Source organism: Balaenoptera borealis (genome assembly GCF_965194805.1).
Source record: "Balaenoptera borealis genome assembly, chromosome: 14".
NCBI lineage: Eukaryota > Metazoa > Chordata > Mammalia > Artiodactyla > Balaenopteridae > Balaenoptera > Balaenoptera borealis.
The window spans coordinates 23756727-23775505 of record NC_138875.1 but is presented as its reverse complement, the minus strand read 5'-3'; the positions used below and the strand labels follow the sequence as shown (position 1 = coordinate 23775505).

The following is an 18779-nucleotide window of genomic DNA, read 5'->3' as shown; positions in this document are numbered from 1 at the left end:
CCCGTCTGCAGCCTGCTTTCCTTCCACTGCCTCAACAGTAATATATTAATTAGGAAGGTCCATCCTCGTCGGCTCTGCAGGCTGGGTTCCATGAAACAGAGAATCCTAGTCAACAGGGCAGAGCTTGCCTCTCCGACCCAGGCCTTCCTTTGTGGGTCCCTAACACCGTCTCCCCAACCTGAGATGGTGTCTGTATCTTCATTCACTAGAATTGCTTCCAGGGGTCAAAGTATCATTTTCACAAAATTCCTGCTAAAATCCAAGTATGTGATTTATGAGAAAACATGCACTGACATCTCAAATCCTATCAGCCCTAACCAGTTTGTTCCTCCAAGAGGGAGGGACTGATGACCGGGACACGGGGAGGGCAGGGAACTCGGGGTCTGAATTCGGCGTAGACACGCTTACGTCCACAGCGTCCACAGCAGCCTTAGCGCTGGGGGGGGGGGGAGTTTTGTTACGAGCAGCCTGGAAACTACCATTTTCCACAAGCAAACACCCTCTCACCTGGCCGTGGTTACTGAGCAGCAGCTGTCGTTTGCGGCTCAGTCTGGGTCTGACGATACATTCATGACTGTAGGGAAGCTTTTCCACCTGGAGGAATCCGGAGCACTCTGCTGTCCTGGTCCCCACGCCTCCTCTGCAGCTTCTGGCACCCATCACAGGCTGAGGAGACCCACCCTGCGTGCTGCCCCTTTCAGTCCACGGCTACCCCGTCTCCACGTTTCTCATTTAAATCTCAGCCCACTGGTCCCACCCGCCACTAGGTGTCTTCTCCAGGAGAAGTGATTTTTCCCGATGGCTGCTTTTTATTTCATTTGGCTTCGTGGCCTGTCGCATGGGGGTCGCAGAACCCACTTCTTCACGGCACGATCTCCTGATTCTTTCTCACCCTGCAGAGTGTATCTGAGGCAGCTCCACATCCAACAGGATGGCTCCCGAGAAACGCAAAATGCCCAGGTGCGACCAATTCCATGGGAATCCCTAACCTGCTTAGGTCAGAGCCATGGGTGCTGCTAGAAGGGTGCAGCAGGCTGCCCTATTTTTTAAAGTCAGATTTACAGTATGATTTCCATACAGCAAAATGTACCCTTTTTAAGTGTACGGTTCCATGACTTGACAAAAGTAATAACTGTTGGTTAAAAGTCCATCTGTTACTAGAAGCTGAATCAGATTATGCTGAATGACCCTGAATTCCCAGAGCGGTTAAACCTGGCGGAAGATGGTGCCCACGCTGTCGGGTTTTGTATTATTCCTTAATTTGGTGTTCAGCTTGCCTCCCCTGCTATACTTGTGACTGGCGGCCAGTGAGTTTGAAAGTGTCACGTTCACAGTACTACCCCTAATCCAACGGGACACTCCGAGTCCCCACCAGTTTGACCAGCAGGAAACCCAGGCTTATCCTCAGACCGTCCCTTCTAAGGAGCCTCAGGGATGGGGAAGCGAGGACCTAACAGAAATGCCGGGGCTGAGTGCAGCTCAGCACCCTTTCTGACTTGGTGTGCCCTGCCCTTGAGGTCACTCTGCTGTCACTCCGCTGCCCCCGCTGGGCTCTGGTCCCTGCCCACAGCCCTCTGCGGGCCCCCCGCCCTCACTCAGGCCAAGCTCTTCCCTGGCACCATCCTGTCCCCCCTCTTCACCCTTTGCTGGCTGGCAGGGAGATCCCCGCCTCCACTCCTGAGGGTCTTCCCCTCAAGACCAGACATACAGTAGGTGCATAATACACTCTGCGTGTCTGGCAGGAGCTTGAGTTGGATACAGTCTTCAACTTAAATCACCTAATTTTACAAACCCAAACAGAAGGCACCACAGAGCATAAGGCAGAGACCATCCCTATAAACACAGCCGGATTTTACTTCCCCTTAGCTTCTTGAAAGTAATACAGGCAGCATGCATTCGGTAGGAAGACTGAACAGGAAGGTCTGGGGATCCCTACTGCCCCGGGAATACCCAAGGCTGCAAAGTCTAGGGATTTGGGGAAGTTACTTTCAAAACTGCTGAATATTTGCACCTTGGTCCTCCCTGCAACCACTGCCTACTTTTCAGCTGCACTGCTAAGCACTCCTCCACCACTCCTGGAACCACCTGCTGCCCAGCCCAGTGCTGCTCTGAGTGCCCCCCACTCCCTCGTCCAGAGGCTTGGGTCCCACTCTCTGGACAGCAGTCTGAGGCCTCTCACTGTGCACTGGGACCCGTGTTCTCACTGCTGTGACTTGACATTCCTGGGACATGTTCCCTAGGGTAGTGGCACCTCTGAGAACCTCAAACTGTGAGCCAAAACAAACCCACAAGCAGCCCTGGATTGCCTGCCAAAGGCAGGATAAATCAGGGAAAACTGATTAGACAGCTGCTGAATTCACAGACTCAATCACCCTGAGGCACTGGGCTGTTCCTATGAGAGGTATGTGTAAGGTGAAAGGGGAGGCCAGGCCCTTGGGGCTGTGGTTTTGGTGTAGTCAGCGCTTCAGCACAGAGCCAGGTAGAGCAGTGCAGAACAAGCCGCCTGCCTCAGAGCCCTGTATGACCTTGGACTTCACAACTGGGTAGGGGCATGAAGAGCTGGAGCCCTCCTGGAGCCAGGGCCTGGGGGGCTGCGCTGGCTCAGCAGGCCAGAACGGGACCGAGGACATGGGTTGGGGGTGTGGAGCTGGAGAAGGTTACGGAGAGGATCACAGAAGATCACACGGGGGAGGGGAGCATGTCCCCCTGAGTGTCAGAAGGGGGTTACTGGCCGTGGACACTGAGCCAAGAATATGAGTGAGTGGTGAACACCGGGAGGGGAGACTGGAGGGCCTGGGCTGTGACTTCTGTCATTAAGCCAGTGCCACTCAAGGCAGGGACAACTTCTTATCACCTTTACCACAACCTCACAGGTGGAGCAAGCCAAGGCTCACCTCTGCCACACTGAGGAATTACCTGTTCCTGAATCTGACTCCAGATGAAGTCCCCAGCTTTGAAAATGTGCTGAAAAGCACCAGATAAAAATGTGGCGGGGAGGACCTTCAAGACGGCAGAGAAGTAAGACGTGGAGATGAGCTTCCTCCCTACAAATACATCAGAACTAAATCTACATGTGGAACGACTCCTACAGAACACCTACTGAATGCTGGCAGGGGAACTCAGATTTCCAAAAAGGCAAGAAAATCCCCATGTAACTGGGTAGGGCAAAAGAAAACAGGAAAAAAAAAAAAAGAGAGACAAAGGAATCTGGACAGGACCTGCCCTTCTGGGAGGGAGCTGGGAAGGAGGAAAAGTTCCCACACACTAGGAAGCCCCCTCACTGGTAGGGCTGGGGGAAGCTTTGGAGCCACGGAGGAGAGTGCAGCAACAGGGGTGTGGAGGGCAGGCTGGAGAGATTCCTGCATAGAGGATCGGTGCCGACCAGCACTCACCAGCCCGAGAGGCTTGTCTGCTCACCCGCTGGGGCAGGCAGGGGCTGGGAGCCGAGGCTCCGGCTTCGGAGGTCGGATCGCAGGGAGAGGACCGGGGTTGGCTGCGTGATCACAGCCTGAAGGGCCTAGTGCACCACAGCTAGCCGGGAGGGAGTCCGGGAAAAAACTTGGGCCTGCTGGACAGCAAGAATCCACTGTGGCGGGCTGCAGGAGAAGCGGGGCGGGCCCACCATAGGAGCTTCCTGCTCCGCGTGCTCACAGACGGCAGGGCAACGCCTACACAAGTGTGAGCGTGAGCTGCAGCTCTCATCTCGGAATCCAGAGGCTGCTGCCGCTGCCACCAAGGGTCCTGTGTGCAAGGCAGGTCACTGCCCACACCCTCCGGCAGCCTGTACAGCCCGCCACTGCCAAGGGTCCCGCGATGCGGGACTAACTTCCCTGGGAGAAGGCACAGCACGCCTCAGGCTCTTGCAACTCTGTGCTAGCCTCTGCTGCCGCAGGCACACCTGCACATTCCAATTGTGACTGCTGTATCCCTCCCTCCCCCCGGCCTGAGTGAGCAAGTGAGCCTTAATCAGCCTCTGCTTTCACCCCCTCTTGCCTGGGAGGGCAACAGACACCTGAGGGCAGCTCACACGCAGAGGCAGGGCCAAAGCCAAAGCTGAACCCCAGGGGCTCTGCAACCAGAGAAGAGAAAGGGAAATCTCTCTGTGCAGCTGCAGGAGCAGGGGGTTAAATCCCTGCAATTGGCTTGGTGAACCCCGCATGCATGGAATACCTGAATAGACAACGAGTGTTCCCACAATTGAGGCTGTGGACTTTGGGGACAAGTACACGCAGGAGGAAGGCCAGATCAGAGGCTCAGCTGGCCCAACAAGGCCCATGGCAGGTCCAGAGACCTACCGAGAAGTATTAGAAGACTTCCTGGATGGGCAGCGATTGGCTGTGGCTCACTGGGGGGACACGGACACTGACAGCTGAGGCCCCAGGAAAACATCACTATTTTTTGTTTGTTTGTTTTGTTTTGTTGTTCTTTTTTTATGATTATTCTTTTAATTTTAATTTTTTATTTACTTTTTATTTTCTTTCTTATGCTTTTACTTTTAATATATTTTTAATTTTATTCATTATTTTTTTCTTCTTTCTACTGTACTTTTTTGTTATACTGTGTTTTTTTCTTTGTGTTTGTTTTTTTTCTTTGTTTTGCTTTGTTCTCATTTTATTTTAAACTATATTACCTATTTTTACTTTACTACTTTGTTGTTTTGTATTTTTTCCTTTTGTTTTCATCTTTCTTTTGTCTTTACATTTTTTTTATCGTTTTTGTGTGTTTGCTTTATGCTTTCACTGCCTTTTTTTAGTTTGCTTTCTGCATTTGATTTGTTCCTGGTTCTGTGTATTTATTAGTTTACTTTTTAGTGTTTGTTTTAGTTTTTGAGCTTGTTTATTGGTTTGGTTGCTCTCCTCTTCTTCATTCTCTTTTTTTCTTTTCTTTTTGTGAGTGCTTGTATGTATGTTTCTTCATGTGATTTTGGCTGTTTAGTTTTGCTTTTACCATTTGTCTTGGGGTTTTGTCTCTTTGTTTGTTTGTTTGTTTCTTCTTCCTTTTCTTCCATGCCGTGTGGCTTGCAGGGTCTTGGTGCTCCAGCTGGGGGACAGGTCTGAGCCTCTGAGGTGGGAGAGCTGAGTCCAGGACGTTGCACCACCAGAGAACTCCTGGGCCCATGTAATATTAATCGGTCAGAGCTCTCCCAGAGGTCTCCATCCCAACACTAAAACCCAGCTCCACCTAAGGGCCAGCAAGCTCCAGTGCTGGACGCCTCATACAAACAACAAGCAAGACAGGAACACAACCCCACCCATTAGCAGTCAGGCTGCCTAAAGTCACACTAAGCTCACAGACACCCCAAAACACACCACCGAACGTGGCCCTGCCCATCAGAGGGACAAGATCCAGCCCCACGCACCAGAACACAGGGACCAGTCCCCTCCACCAGGAAGCCTACACAAGCCACTGGACCAACCTCATGTACTGGGTGAGAGAAGTAAGAGGAACTATGGTCCTGCAGCCTGCTTTCTGACCTCAAACACAGTAAGTTAAATAAAATGAGAAGACAGAGAAATATGCAGCAGATGAAGAAGCAAGGTAAAATCCCACAAGACCAAACAAATGAAGAGCAGATAGGCAGTCTACCTGAAAAAGAATTCAGAGTAATGATAGTAAAGATAATCCAAAATCTCAGAAGCAGAATGGAGAAAATACAACAAACGTTTAACAAGGACCTAAAAGAACTAAGGAGCAAACAAACAGTGATGAACAGCACAGTAAATGAAATTAAAAATTCTCTAGAAGGAATCAATAGCAGAATAACTGAGGCAGAAGAATGGATAAGTGACCTGGAAGATAAAATAGTGGAAATAAATACCACAGAGCAGAATAAAGAAAAAGAATGAAAAGAATTGAGGATAGTCTCAGAGACCCATAGGACAACATTAAACACACCAACATTTGAATTACAGTGGTCCCAGAAGAAGAAGAGAAAAAAAAGGGTCTGAGAAAATATTTGAAGAGATTATAGCTGAAAACTTCCCTAATATGGGAAAGGAAATAGTCAATCAAGTCTGGAGAATGCAGAGAGTCTCATACAGGATAAACCCAAGGAGAAACACACCGAGACACCTACTAATGAAACTATCAAAAATTAAATACAAAAAAATATTAAAAGCAGCAAGGGAAAAACAACAAATAACATACAAGGGAATCCCCATAAGGTTAACAGCTGATCTTTCAGCAGAAACTCTGCAGGCCAGAAGGGAATGGCAGGATATATTTAAAATGATGAAATGCAAAAACCTACAACCAAGATTACTCTACCCAGCAAGGATCTCATTCAGATTCAATGGAGAAATCAAAAGCTTTACAGACAAGCAAAAGCTACGTGAATTCAGTACCACCAAACCAGCTCTACAACAGATGCTAAAGGAAATTCTCTAAGCGGGAAACACAAGAGAAGAAAAGGACCTACAAAAACAAACCCAAAACAATTAAGAAAATGGTCATAGGAACATACATATTGATAATTACCTTAAATGTGAATGGATTAAATGCTCCAACCAAAAGACATAGACTGGCTGAATGGATACACAAACAAGACCCATATATATGCTGCCTACAAGAAACCCACTTCAGACCTAGGGACACATAAAGACTGAAAGTGAGGGGATGGAAAAAGGTATTCCATCCAAATGGAAATCAAAAGAAAGCTGGAGTAGCAATGCTCATATCAGACAAAATACACTTTAAAATAAAGACTATTACACGAGACAAAGAAGGACACTATATAATGATCAAGGGATCAATCCAAGAAGACATAACAACTATAAATATTTATGCACCCAACAGAGGAGCACCTCAATACATGAGGCAAATGCTATCAGCCATAAAAGTGGAAATCAACAGTAACACAGTAATAGTGGGAGACTTTAAGACCCCACTTACACCAACAGACAGATCATCCAAACAGAAAATAAATAAGGAAACACAAGCTTTAAATGACACATTAGACCAGATGGACTTAATTGATATTTACAGGACATTCCATCCAACAACAACAGAATACACTTTCTTCTCAAGTGCACACGGAACATTCTCCAGGATAGATCACATCTTGGGTCACATATCAAGCCTCCGTAAATTTAAGAAAATTGAAATTGTATAAGCATCTTTTCCGACCACAATGCTATGAGACTAGATATCAATTACAGGGAAAAAAACTGTAAAAAATGCAAACACATTGAGGCTAAACAACACACTACTAAATAACCAAGAGATCACTGAGAAATTAGAGAGGAAATCAAAAAATACCCAGAAACAAATGACAATGAAAACATGACAACCCAAAACCTATGGGATGCAGCAAAAGCAGTCTAAGAGGGAAGTTTATACCAACCCAATCCTACCTCAAGAAACGAGAAAAACCTCAAATAACCTAACCTTACACCTAAAGCAATTAGAGAAAGAAGAAGAAAAAAACCCTAAAGCTAGCAGAAGGAAAGAAATCATAAAGATCAGATTGGAAATAAATGAAAAAGAAATGAAGGAAACTATAGCAAAGATCAATAAAACTAATAGCTGGTTCTTTGAGAAGATAAACAAAATTGATAAACCATTGGCCAGAATCATCACGAAAAAAAAGGGAGAGGACCCAAATCAACAGAATTAGAAATGAAAAAGTAGAACTAACAAGTGACACAGCATAAATACAAAGGATCATGAGAGACTACTACAAGCAGCTATATGCCAGTAAAATGGACAACCTGGAAGAAATAGACAAATTCTTAGAAAAGTACAACCTTCCAAGACTGAACCGGGAAGAAATAGAAAATATGAACAGATCAATCACAAGCACTGAAGTTGAAACTGTGATTAAAAATCTTCCAGCAAAAAAAAGCCCAGGGCAAGATGGTTTCACAGGCAAATTCTATCAAGCATTTATAGAAGAGCTAACAACTATCATTCTCAAACTCTTCCAACAAACAGCAGAGGGAGGAACACTCCCAAACTCATTGCACGAGGCCACCATCACTGATACCAAAACCAGACAAGGATGTCACAAAAAAAGAAAATTACAGGCCAATAACACTGATGAACATAGATACAAAAATCCTCAACAAAATACTAGCAAGCAGAATCTAACAGCACATTAAAAGGATCATACACCATGATCAAATGGGGTTTACTCAAGGAATGCAAGGATTCTTCAATATATGCAAATCAATCAATGGGATACACCATATTAACAAACTGAAGGATAAAAACCATATGATAATCTCAACAGATGCAGAAACAGCTTTTGACAAAATTCAACACCCATTTATGATAAAAACTCTCCAGAAAGTGCACATAGAGGGAACCTACCTCAACATAATAAAGAACACATATGACAAACCCACAGCCAACATCTTTTTTTTTTAATTTTTAAATTTTATTTAATTTATTTTTTTTTACAGCAGGTTCTTATTAGTCATCAATTTTATACACATCAGTGTATACATGTCAATCCCAATCGCCCAATTCAGTACACCACCATCCCCACCCCCCCGCAGCTTTCCCCCCTTGGTGTCCATACGTTTGTTCTCTACATCTGTGTCTCAACTTCTGCCCTGCAAACTGGTTCATCTGTACTATTTTTCAAGGTTCCACATACATGCGTTAATATACGATATTTGTTTTTCTGTTTCTGACTTACTTCACTCTGTATGACAGTCTCTAGATCCATCCACGTCTCTAAAAGTGACTCAATTTTGTTCCTTTTTATGGCTGAGTAATATTCCACTGTATATATGTACCACAACTTCTTTAACCATTCGTCTGTTGATGGGCATTTAGTTTGCTTCCATGACCTGGCTATTGTAAACAGTGCTGCAGTGAACATTGGGGTGCATGTGTCTTTTTGAATTATGGTTTTCTCTGGGTATACGCCCAATAGTGCGATTGCTGGATCATATGGTAATTCTAGTTTTAGTTTTTTAAGGAACCTCCATACTGTTCTCCATAGTGGCTGTATCAATTCACATCCCCAATAACAGTGCAAGAGGGTTCCCTTTTCTCCACAGCCTCTCCAGTATTTCTTGTTTGTAGATTTTCTGATGATGCCCATTCTAACTGGTGTGAGATGATACCTCATTGTAGTTTTTATTTGCATTTCTCTAATAATTAGTGATGTTGAGCAGCTTTTCATGTGTTTTTTGGCCATCTGTATGTCTTCTTTGGAGAAATGTCTATTTAGGTCTTCTGCCCATTTTTGAATTGGGTTGTTTCTTTCTTTAATAATGAGCTGCATGAGCTGTTTAAATATTTTAGGAGATTAAACCTTTGTCCGTTGATTCGTTTGCAAATATTTTCTCCCATTCTGAGGGTTGTCTTTTCGTCTTGTTTATGGTTTCCTTCGCTGTGCAAAAATTTTAAGTTTCATTAGGTCCCATTTGTTTATTTTTGTTTTTATTTCCATTACTCTAGGAGGCGGATCAAAAAAGATCTTGCTGTGATTTATGTCAAAGAGTGTTCTTCCTATGTTTTCCTCTAAGAGTTTTATAGTGTCTGATCTTACATTTAGGTCTCGAATCCATTTTGAGTTTATTTTTGTGTATGGTGTTAGGGAGTGTTCTAATTTCATTCTTTTACATGTAGCTGTCCAGTTTTCCCAGCACCACTTATTGAAGAGACTGTCTTTTCTCCATTGTATATCCTTGCCTCCTTTGTCATAGATTAGTTGACCATAGGTGTGTGGGTTTATCTCTGGGCTTTCTATCCTGTTCCATTGATCTATGTTTCTGTTTTTGTGCCAGTACCATATTGTCTTGATTACTGTAGCTTTGTAGTATAGTCTGAAGTCAAGGAGTCTGATTCCTCCAGCTCCGTTTTTTTCCCTCAAGACTGCTTTGGCTATTTGGGGTCTTTTGTGTCTCCATACAAATTTTAAGATTTTTTGTTCTAGTTCCATAAAAAATGCCATTGGTAATTTGATAGGGATTGCATTGAATCTGTAGATTGCTTTGGGTAGTATAGTCATTTTCACAATATTGATTCTTCCAATCCAAGAACATGGTATATCTCTCCACCTGTTGGTATCATCTTTAATTTCTTTCAACAGCGTCTTATAGTTTTCTGCATACAGGTCTTTTGTCTCCCTTGGTAGTTTTATTCCTAGGTATTTTATTCTTTTTGTTGCAGTGGTAAATGGGAGTGTTTCCTTAATTTCTCTTTCAGATTTTTCATCATTGGTGTATAGGAATGCAAGAGATTTCTGTGGATTAATTCTGTATCCTGCCACTTTACCAAATTCATTGATCAGCTCTAGTAGTTTTCTGGTGACATCTTTAGGATTCTCTCTATATAGTATCATGTCATCTGCAAACAGTGACAGTTTTACTTCTTCTTTTCCAATTTGGATTCCTTTTATTTCTTTTTCTTCTCTGATTGCCGTGGCTAGGACTTCCAAAACTATGTTGAATAATGGTGGTGAGAGTGGACATCCTTGTCTTGTTCCTGATCTAGAGGAAATGCTTCAGTTTTTCACCATTGAGAATGATGTTTGCTGTGGGTTTGTCATATATGGCCTTTATTATGTTGAGGTAGGTTCCCTCTATGCCCACTTTCTGGAGAGTTTTTATCATAAATGGGTGTTGAATTTTGTCAAAAGCTTTTTCTGCATCTATTGAGATGATCATGTGGTTTTTATTCTTCAATCTGTTAATATGGTGTATCACATTGATTGATTTTCATATACTGAAGAATCCTTGCATCCCTGGGATAAATCCCACTTGATCATGGTGTATCATCCTTTTAATCTGTTTCTGGATTCTGTTTGCTAGTATTTTGTTGAAGATTTTTGCATCTATATTCATCAGTGATATTGGTCTGTAATTTTCTTTTTTTGTAGTATGTTTGTCTGGTTTTGGTATCAGGGTGATGGTGGCCTCATACAATGAGTTTGGGAGGGTTCCTTCCTCTGCAATTTTTTGGAAGAGTTTGAGAAGGATGGGTGTTAGCTCTTCTCTAAATGTTTGATAGAATTCACCTGTGAAGCCATCTAGTCCTGGACTTTTGTTTGTTGGAAGATTTTTAATCACAGTTTCAATTTCATTACTTGTGATTGGTCTGTTCATATTTTCTATTTCTTCCTGGTTCAGTCTTGGAAGGTTATACCTTTCTAAGAATTCGTCCATTTCTTCCAGCTTGTCCAGTTTATTGGCATAGAGTAGCCTGTAGTAGTCTCTTAGGATGCTTTGTATTTCTGCAGTTGTCTGTTGTAACTTCTCCTTTTACATTTCTAATTTTATTGATTTGAGTCCTCTCCCTCTTTTTCTTGATGAGTCTGGCTAATAAATTTTGTTTATCTTCTCAAAGAACCAGCATTTAGTTTTATTGATCTTTGCTATTGTTTTCTTTGTTTCTATTTCATTTATTTCTGCTCTGATCTTTATGATTTCTTTCCTTCTGCTAACTTTGGGTTTTGCTTGTTCTTCTTTCTCTAGTTCCTTTAGGTGTAAGGTTAGATTGTTTATTTGAGATTTTTCTTGTTTCTCGAGTTAGGCTTGTATAGCTATAAACTTCCCTCTGAGATCTGCTTTTGCTGCATCCCATAGGTTTTGGATCGTCGTGTTTTCATTGTCATTTGTCTCTAGGTATTTTTTGATTTCCTCTTTGATTTCTTCAGTGATCTCTTGGTTATTTAGTAACGTATTGTTTCGCCTCCACGTGTTTGTCTTTTTTACATTTTTTTCCCTGTAATTCATTTCTAATCTCATAGCATTGTGGTCAGAAAAGATGCTTGATATGATTTCAATTTTCTTAAATTTACTGAGGCTTGATTTGTGACCCAAGATGTGATCTATCCTGGAGAACATTCCATGCGCACTTGAGAAGAAAGTGTAATCTGCTCTTTTTGGATGGAATGTCCTATAAATATCAATTAAATCTATCTGGTCTATTGTGTCATTTAAAGCTTCTATTTCCTTACTTATTTTCATTTTGGATGATTTGTCCATTGGTGTAAGTGAGGTGTTAAAGTCCCCCACTATCACTGTGTTACTGTTGATTTCATCTTTTATAGTTGTTAGCAGTTACCTTATGTATTGAGGTGTTCCTATGTTGGGTGCATATATATTTATAATTGCTATATCTTCTTCTGGATTGATGCCTTGATCATTATGTAGTGTCCTTCCTTGTCTCTTGTAACATTCTTTATTTTAAAGTCTATTTTATCTGATATGAGTATTGCTACTCCAGCTTTCTTTTGATTTCCATTTGCATGGAATATCTTTTTCCATCCACTCACTTTCAGTCTGTATGTGTCCCTAGGTCTAAAGTGGGTCTCTTGTAGACAGCATATATATGGGTCTTGTTTTTGTATCTATTCAGCCAGTCTATGTCTTTTGGTTGGAGCATTTAATCCATTCACATTTAAGGTAACTAGCGATATGTATGTTTCTATGACCATTTTCTTAATTGTTTTGGGTTTATTTTTGTAGGTCCTTTTCTCCTCTTGTGTTTCCCACTTAGAGAAGTTCCTTTAGCATTTGTTGTAGAGCTGGTTTGGTGGTGCTGAATTCTCTTAGCTTTTGCTTGTCTGTAAAGCCTTTGATTTCTCCATTGAATCTGAATGAGATCCTTGCCAGGTAGAGTAATGTTGGTTGTAGTTTCTTCCCTTTCATCACTTTAAGTATGTCATGCCACTCCCTTCTGCCTTGGAGAGTTTCTGCTGAGAAATCAGCTGTTAACCTTATGGGAGTTCCCTTGTATGTTATTTGTCGTTTTTCCCTTGCTTTCAATAATTTTTCTTTGTCTTTAATTTTTGCCAATTTGATTACTATGTGTCTCGGCGTGTTTCTCCTTGGGTTTATCCTGTATGGGACTCTCTGAGCTTCCTGGACTTCGGTGGCTATTTCCTTTCCCATGTTAGGGAAGTTTTTGACTATAATCTCTTCAAATATTTTCTCTGGTTCTTTCTCTCTCTCTTCTCCTTCTGGGACCCGTATAATGCGAATGTTGTCGTGTTTAATGTTGTCCCAGAGGTCTCTTAGGCTGTTTTCATTTCTTTTCATTCTTTTTTCTTTATTCTGTCCTGCAGCAGTGAATTCTACCATTCTGTCTTCCAGGTCACTTATCCGTTCTTCTGCCTCAGTTATTCTGCTATTGATTCCTTCTAGTGTATTTTCCATTTCAGTTATTGTATTGTTCATCTGTTTGTTTGTTCTTTAATTCTTCTAGGTCTTCGTTAAACATTTCTTGCATCTTCTCGATGTTTGCCTCCATTCTTTTTCCGAGGTCCTGGATCATCTTCACTACCATTACTCTGAATTCTTTTTCTGGAAGGTTGCCTATCTCCACTTCATTTAGTTGTTTTTCTGGGGTTTTATCTTGTTCCTTCATCTGGTACGTAGCCCTCTGCCTTTTCATCTTGTCTATCTTTCTGTGAATGTGGTTTTTGTTCCACAGGCTGCAGGAGTGTAGTTCTTCTTGCTTCTGCTGCCTGCCCTCTGGTGGATGAGGCTATCTAGGAGGCTTGTGTTAGTTTCCTGATGGGAGGGACTGGTAGTGGGCAGAGCTGACTGTTGCTCTGGTGGGCAGAGCTCAGTAAAACTTTAATCCACTTGACTGTTGATGGGTGCGGCTGGGTTCCCTCCCTGTTGGTTGTTTGGCCTGAGGCAACCCAACACTGCAGCCTACCTGGGCTCTTTGGTGGGGCTGATGACAGACTCTGGGAGGGCTCAGGCCAAGGAGTACTTCCCAGAACTTCTGCTGCCAGTGTCCTTGTCCCCACGGTGAGCCACAGCCACCCCCTCCCCCGCCTCTGCAGGAGACCCTCCAACACTAGCAGGTAGGTCTGGTTCAGTCTCCCCTGGGATCACTGCTCCTTCCCCTGGGTTCCGATGCACACACTACTTTGTGTGTGCCCTCCAAGAGTAGAGTCTCTGTTTCCCCCAGTCCTGTCGAAGTCCTGCAATCGATTCCCACTAGGCTTCAAAGTCTGATTCTCTAAGAATTCCTCCTTCCGTTGCCAGACCCCCAGGTTGGGAAGCCTGACGTGGGGCTCAGAAGCTTCACTCCAGTGGGTGGACTTCTGTGGTATAAGCGTTCTCCAGTGTGTGAGTCACCCACCCAGCAGTTATGGGAATTGATTTTACTGTGATTGCGCCCCTCCTACCATCTCACTGTGGCTTCTCCTTTGTCTTTGGATGTCGGGTATCTTTTTTGTTGAGTTCCAGTGTCTTCCTGTCGATGATTGTCCAGCAGCTAGTTGTGATTCTGGTGTTCTTGCAAGAGGTAGTGAGAGCACGTCCTTCTACTCCACCATATTGATTCCTCTCCAACATCATTCTTAATGGTGAAAAACTGAAAGCATTTCCTCTAAGATCAGGAACAAGACAAGGGTGCCCACTCTCACCACTAAAAAAAATGTGCTGTGGATTTCAGTGTATTTTCACTCTGTCTTCCACTGTCTTATTAATTGTTCCTTCTCACTTTCAAAGGCAATGAAACTTGGAGAGTCCTTCTGGAAGGGAAACATCTGCTCCTCCTAAACCATCAAGCCACAAGCCATCCTTTACAGGGAAGACATGGGAAACCAGAAAGTAAACGCAACTGGGCTCTTCCGTTTCAATACCGAGAACCACATGGCTTCTACACCTTTTGATTAGAGTTTCCATCACTGGAGGAGCTGGCATACATTTACCCCCAGATCACCAAACACCAAACCAGGAGAAGTTTTGAAGATCATCAGATCCAACCCCCCTCAATTCATAGAGCAGAAAACCAAAGGCCAAAGTAGTTAGGTGATTGATAACACCCAGTTCCCCTGCCCCACATTTCCAAGGCTGCCTGTTTCTCTCCATGCTGGCAACTCAGGGCTCTTCCTGTTATAGCAGGTAGCATCCATGACAAGCTACATGGGGGAAATCTACAGCTTTCACCTGCTACCAAGCATGTGGCTCTTATCGCTCCCAAGCCATCTGGCACGGGAAAGATGACCCTGTGCTCTTGACCCGCACTCTCTGGGATGCCTGTCTAGAAGTTGGGGTCCTTCTCTCAGCACCTAGGTGATCTGGGGCACCAAATCCATACCACCATCACATCATGCCAATCCATAACATCCAGTCTCTGCCAAAAGAGGCACATGTTCACCAATGCAGCAATACCTGCCAGTCATGCTCAACGTGTTACCTTCTGGTATCTTCTAGTATGCAGAATAGACACCAATGCTTCTCCCAGCAAACTAAAGGCCGGCTAATCACAGATGAAATTCCAGCTTTGAGATCTCACATGTTCCCCTGCACCACAGAGCTGTTCTCTGCCCCACACCCCAAGCCTAGAAATGAACTGATTCAATGATAGCATCATCAGTTTTACCTTACATTCTTCATCCAACAGGTCCAAGATGCCCAGCTTAGCTTCTATGAGGTCAATACAAGGTTGGTTATCATAAAAGTCAATCAAGGTCCAAGGGATCTGCTCCTTCATGTATTCCTCTTGCTCCAACTTGAATACATGCTGGTGTAAGAAGTGAAAAGTCAAGGTTAGTGAACTATAGACACACCTTAACTTTCAACTCCCCTGAGCTTCAACCACATGGGTTCTGAGCCCTGGAGGATGGTGCATACTCACTAGAAAAGGTTTAGGCACAAGTCACAGTCATTAATGCAGAAGAAAAAAGCTCAGTTAGGTGATCCTCACTCCCATGTGAACCCTTCCCTAGGACACTCCAATAATCACCTGTACTGTCATACCTCAACCAGTAGCAAGAAGCCTCATAGCTGGCTTGCAATTGCTCAAATACTCCAGAAGCTCGGGGTCAAAAAGAGTGGGAGTCAAAGCCAAGGAGAGGATCACTGACCTCCTTCTGAAAAGTGGGGAGCACCTGCCTAGAGCTGGGGCACCACCAGGAAACTAAGGGCAGGTCAGGGCAGAGCTAGAGCCCACTGACCCTGGACAGAAGAGAAGTAGGCTGGGCTGTCTGTCACTCCCTGGTTGGGAGAGAGGTCTCCCCAACCCGACATCTCCGGGTCCAGAAAAACCTACCAAGTTGAACTGTTGCTGGAGCTTCTCATTCGCATAGTTGATACAAAACTGCTCAAAGCTGTTCACGTCAAATGTCTCAAACCTGCAGAATGGAAAGAGCAGAGGATAAAGTAAGAGACATCTCCTTTTACCAAAGGAATCACTGGGACTTCAGCAAGGCAGCCCTCGTCCTCTGCTCCCATCCGGCTCTAGTCTTAAATCCAGCACACAAGTCCCATCTGCTCTTGTGCCCAAAGAGACCACTGTTGCCAGCATCAGCACGACAGAGTCCTATTAAATAGGAGAGCAAGAATGTACATCTTTTTCGCAATTAGAAAAAGTACTGACAGCAGGACATTTGGAAAAAGCAGGTGTAAAAAAGAGAAAGTCACCCATGATTCTATCACACATGTTAACCACCAGTTACATTTGGGTATGTTTCCTTCTAGCGATTTTACATTTTTGAAGAAAAGTAGAATTATATGTAAAATTATACCTATATGTGTCATTTAACTCCCCATTCGTTATTCAACGTTTTCCCATGCCATTGTTCTTCAAAGGCATCAGTTTTTTTTATTTATTTATTGGTTTTTGGCTGCGTTGGGTCTGTTTTTTTGGCTGCATTGGGTCTTCATTGCTGCCCGCGGCCTTTCTTTAGTTGCGGTGAGCAGGGGCTACTCTTCATTGCATTCTCTTGTTGCAGAGCACAGGCTCTGCTCTAGGCAGGTGGACTTCAGTAGTTGCAGCATGCGGGCTCAGTAGTTGCGGCACGTGGACCCTAGAGTGCACGGGTTTCAGTAGTTGCAGCGTGTGGGCTCAGTAGTTGCGGCGCATGGGCTCTAGGTGCGTGGGTCTCAGTAGTTGTGGCTTGCGGGCTCTAGAGTGCAGGTTCAGTAGCTGTGGCGCACGGGTTTAGTTGCTCCGCAGCACGTGGGATCTTCCTGGACCAGGGATCGAACCCGTGTCCCCTGCACTGGCAGGCAGATTCTTAACCACTGCGCCACCAGGGAAGTCCCGAAAGACATCAGTTTTAATGTCTGCCTCATGGACCCTCGTATGGATCAGAGATGCTGCCTTAGGCCTGAGGATCGTACAGGTGCCCAAGTGAGGGGAGCAGTGGGGCCAGAATTTAGCTGATGCCCCCCTCAAGTCTGGGAGGGAGCATTTGCCCCAGAAGGGATGCCTTTTTCCAATTCACACAAAGGCTTCTCCTGGGCTGGCAGTGGCCCCCACGCAGATGAATCATAATTTAACCAGTCACCTATTGCAGGACATTTTGGTTCTTCTTCCAGTTTTTAGCTGCTATCACTGCTGTGACAAATATTGGATATACATCTTTGAATTAATGATCCTTAGGATGCTATTCTAGAAGGAAAATTACCATGTTGGAGTTTGTTTTCTTAAATGGTAGAAGAAAATTACCTTCCAGAAAGATGGAGCCAATTGATGTTATCATCCTACCCCCACCCCAGCCTTCCAATGTATGGAAGCATCTTGTTCACCTGATCCTGGTTAATAATGTTGTTTTTAAATTCATGTTTGACTTAGAGTTTATGTATGATAAGATGCACCAATTTGGAAGATATATTTCAATGAGTTTCTGATAAATATTATACTACATGTGTCCACCATCACAATCCAGATATAGAACCATTTTTATCACCACAATCACCCCAAAAGTTCCCTTGTGCTCTAATCAGGTACGTTCTCATTGCCCCTCACTGGGAGTATTAATGCATCACAGATCTTTGGTCAGTAATGTAGATTAACTTTTAAAAACCTTTGGTTAATTATTATGTGAAAAATGTTCTTCTTTGATTTTTAATATCTTTTGATTATTGATAGAGCTCAACATTTTTCTGTGTGTGTGTGTACTAGTTGTCTGTACCTTGTGAACTGTCTGTGATTGGTGAAGTATTTGTTGGGTTTTAACTTTAAAAATGGACTTATTTGAGCTCTTTATACTTTAGATCATCAACACTGACATCAACTGCTCAACTGAAATGTTTGCAATATGGCTCGATCACTGCCGGGGAAGGGAGTTGGAGAAGAGGTGGAGCCTGCAGAGAGGAGGGCAGGTAAAGAGATGAGACACGGCACGGCACAGCACAGCCAGGCACAGTCCCGCCTGCAGGCCTTGTATGCTACACTTGAGGGGTTTGGATTTCACCAGGAGAAATGGGGAGAATTTGAAGGATTTTAAATTAAGAAATGACAACCAGGGTTTCCCTGGTGGTGCAGTGGCTAAGAATCCGCCTGCCAATGCAGGGGACATGGGTTCAAGCCCTGGTCTGGGAAGATCCCACATGCCGCGGAGCAACTAAGCCTGTGTGCCACAACTACTGAGCCTGCGCTCTAGAGCCTGCGAGCCACCACTACTGAGCCCGCGTGCCACAACTCTGAAGCCTGCACACCTAGAGCCCGTGCACCGCAACAAGAGAAGCCACCGCGATGAGAAGCCCGTGCACCACAGTGAAGAGTAGCCCCCACTCGCCACAACTAGAGAAAGCCCACGTGCAGCAACGACCCAACGCAGCCAAAAATAAATAAAATAAATTTATTAAAAAAAAAAAAAGAAATGACAACCATACTTTCATCTTAGAAACACTGTGATTTGTGGGAAGGTGTGCAAGACTGAATGCAGGAGGTTGAGTAAGGCAGTTATTACTGGAGCAATAATTCAGGAAAGATCCAATCAGGTCATGGCTTAGGCTGGTGGTGGCCAAGTAATGGGAAGGTTCTAAAGACATTAAGGAAGGTGGAAATGAGAGGACTTCAAATGACCAATGGCATGTGGAGATAAGATTCACTTGTACAACTGAACAGAT

The 18779-nt window shown here is 44.0% G+C and overlaps 1 protein-coding gene across 5 annotated transcripts in view; it reads right to left on the bottom strand.

The window, feature by feature from the left end:
- The window catches only part of MYO5B (myosin VB), a 360038-nt gene that overhangs the window by 97515 nt on the left and 243744 nt on the right, over window positions 1–18779 (bottom strand). For all 5 annotated transcript variants that reach the window (XM_082355410.1, XM_082355408.1, XM_082355411.1 and 2 more), the window contains exons 11-12: window positions 15973–16054; window positions 15304–15444 (exon numbers count right to left, since the gene is read on the bottom strand). In XM_082355410.1, coding sequence (XP_082211536.1) covers window positions 15304–15444; window positions 15973–16054 — 223 coding nt within the window. The remainder of the gene's footprint in view (window positions 1–15303; window positions 15445–15972; window positions 16055–18779) is intronic.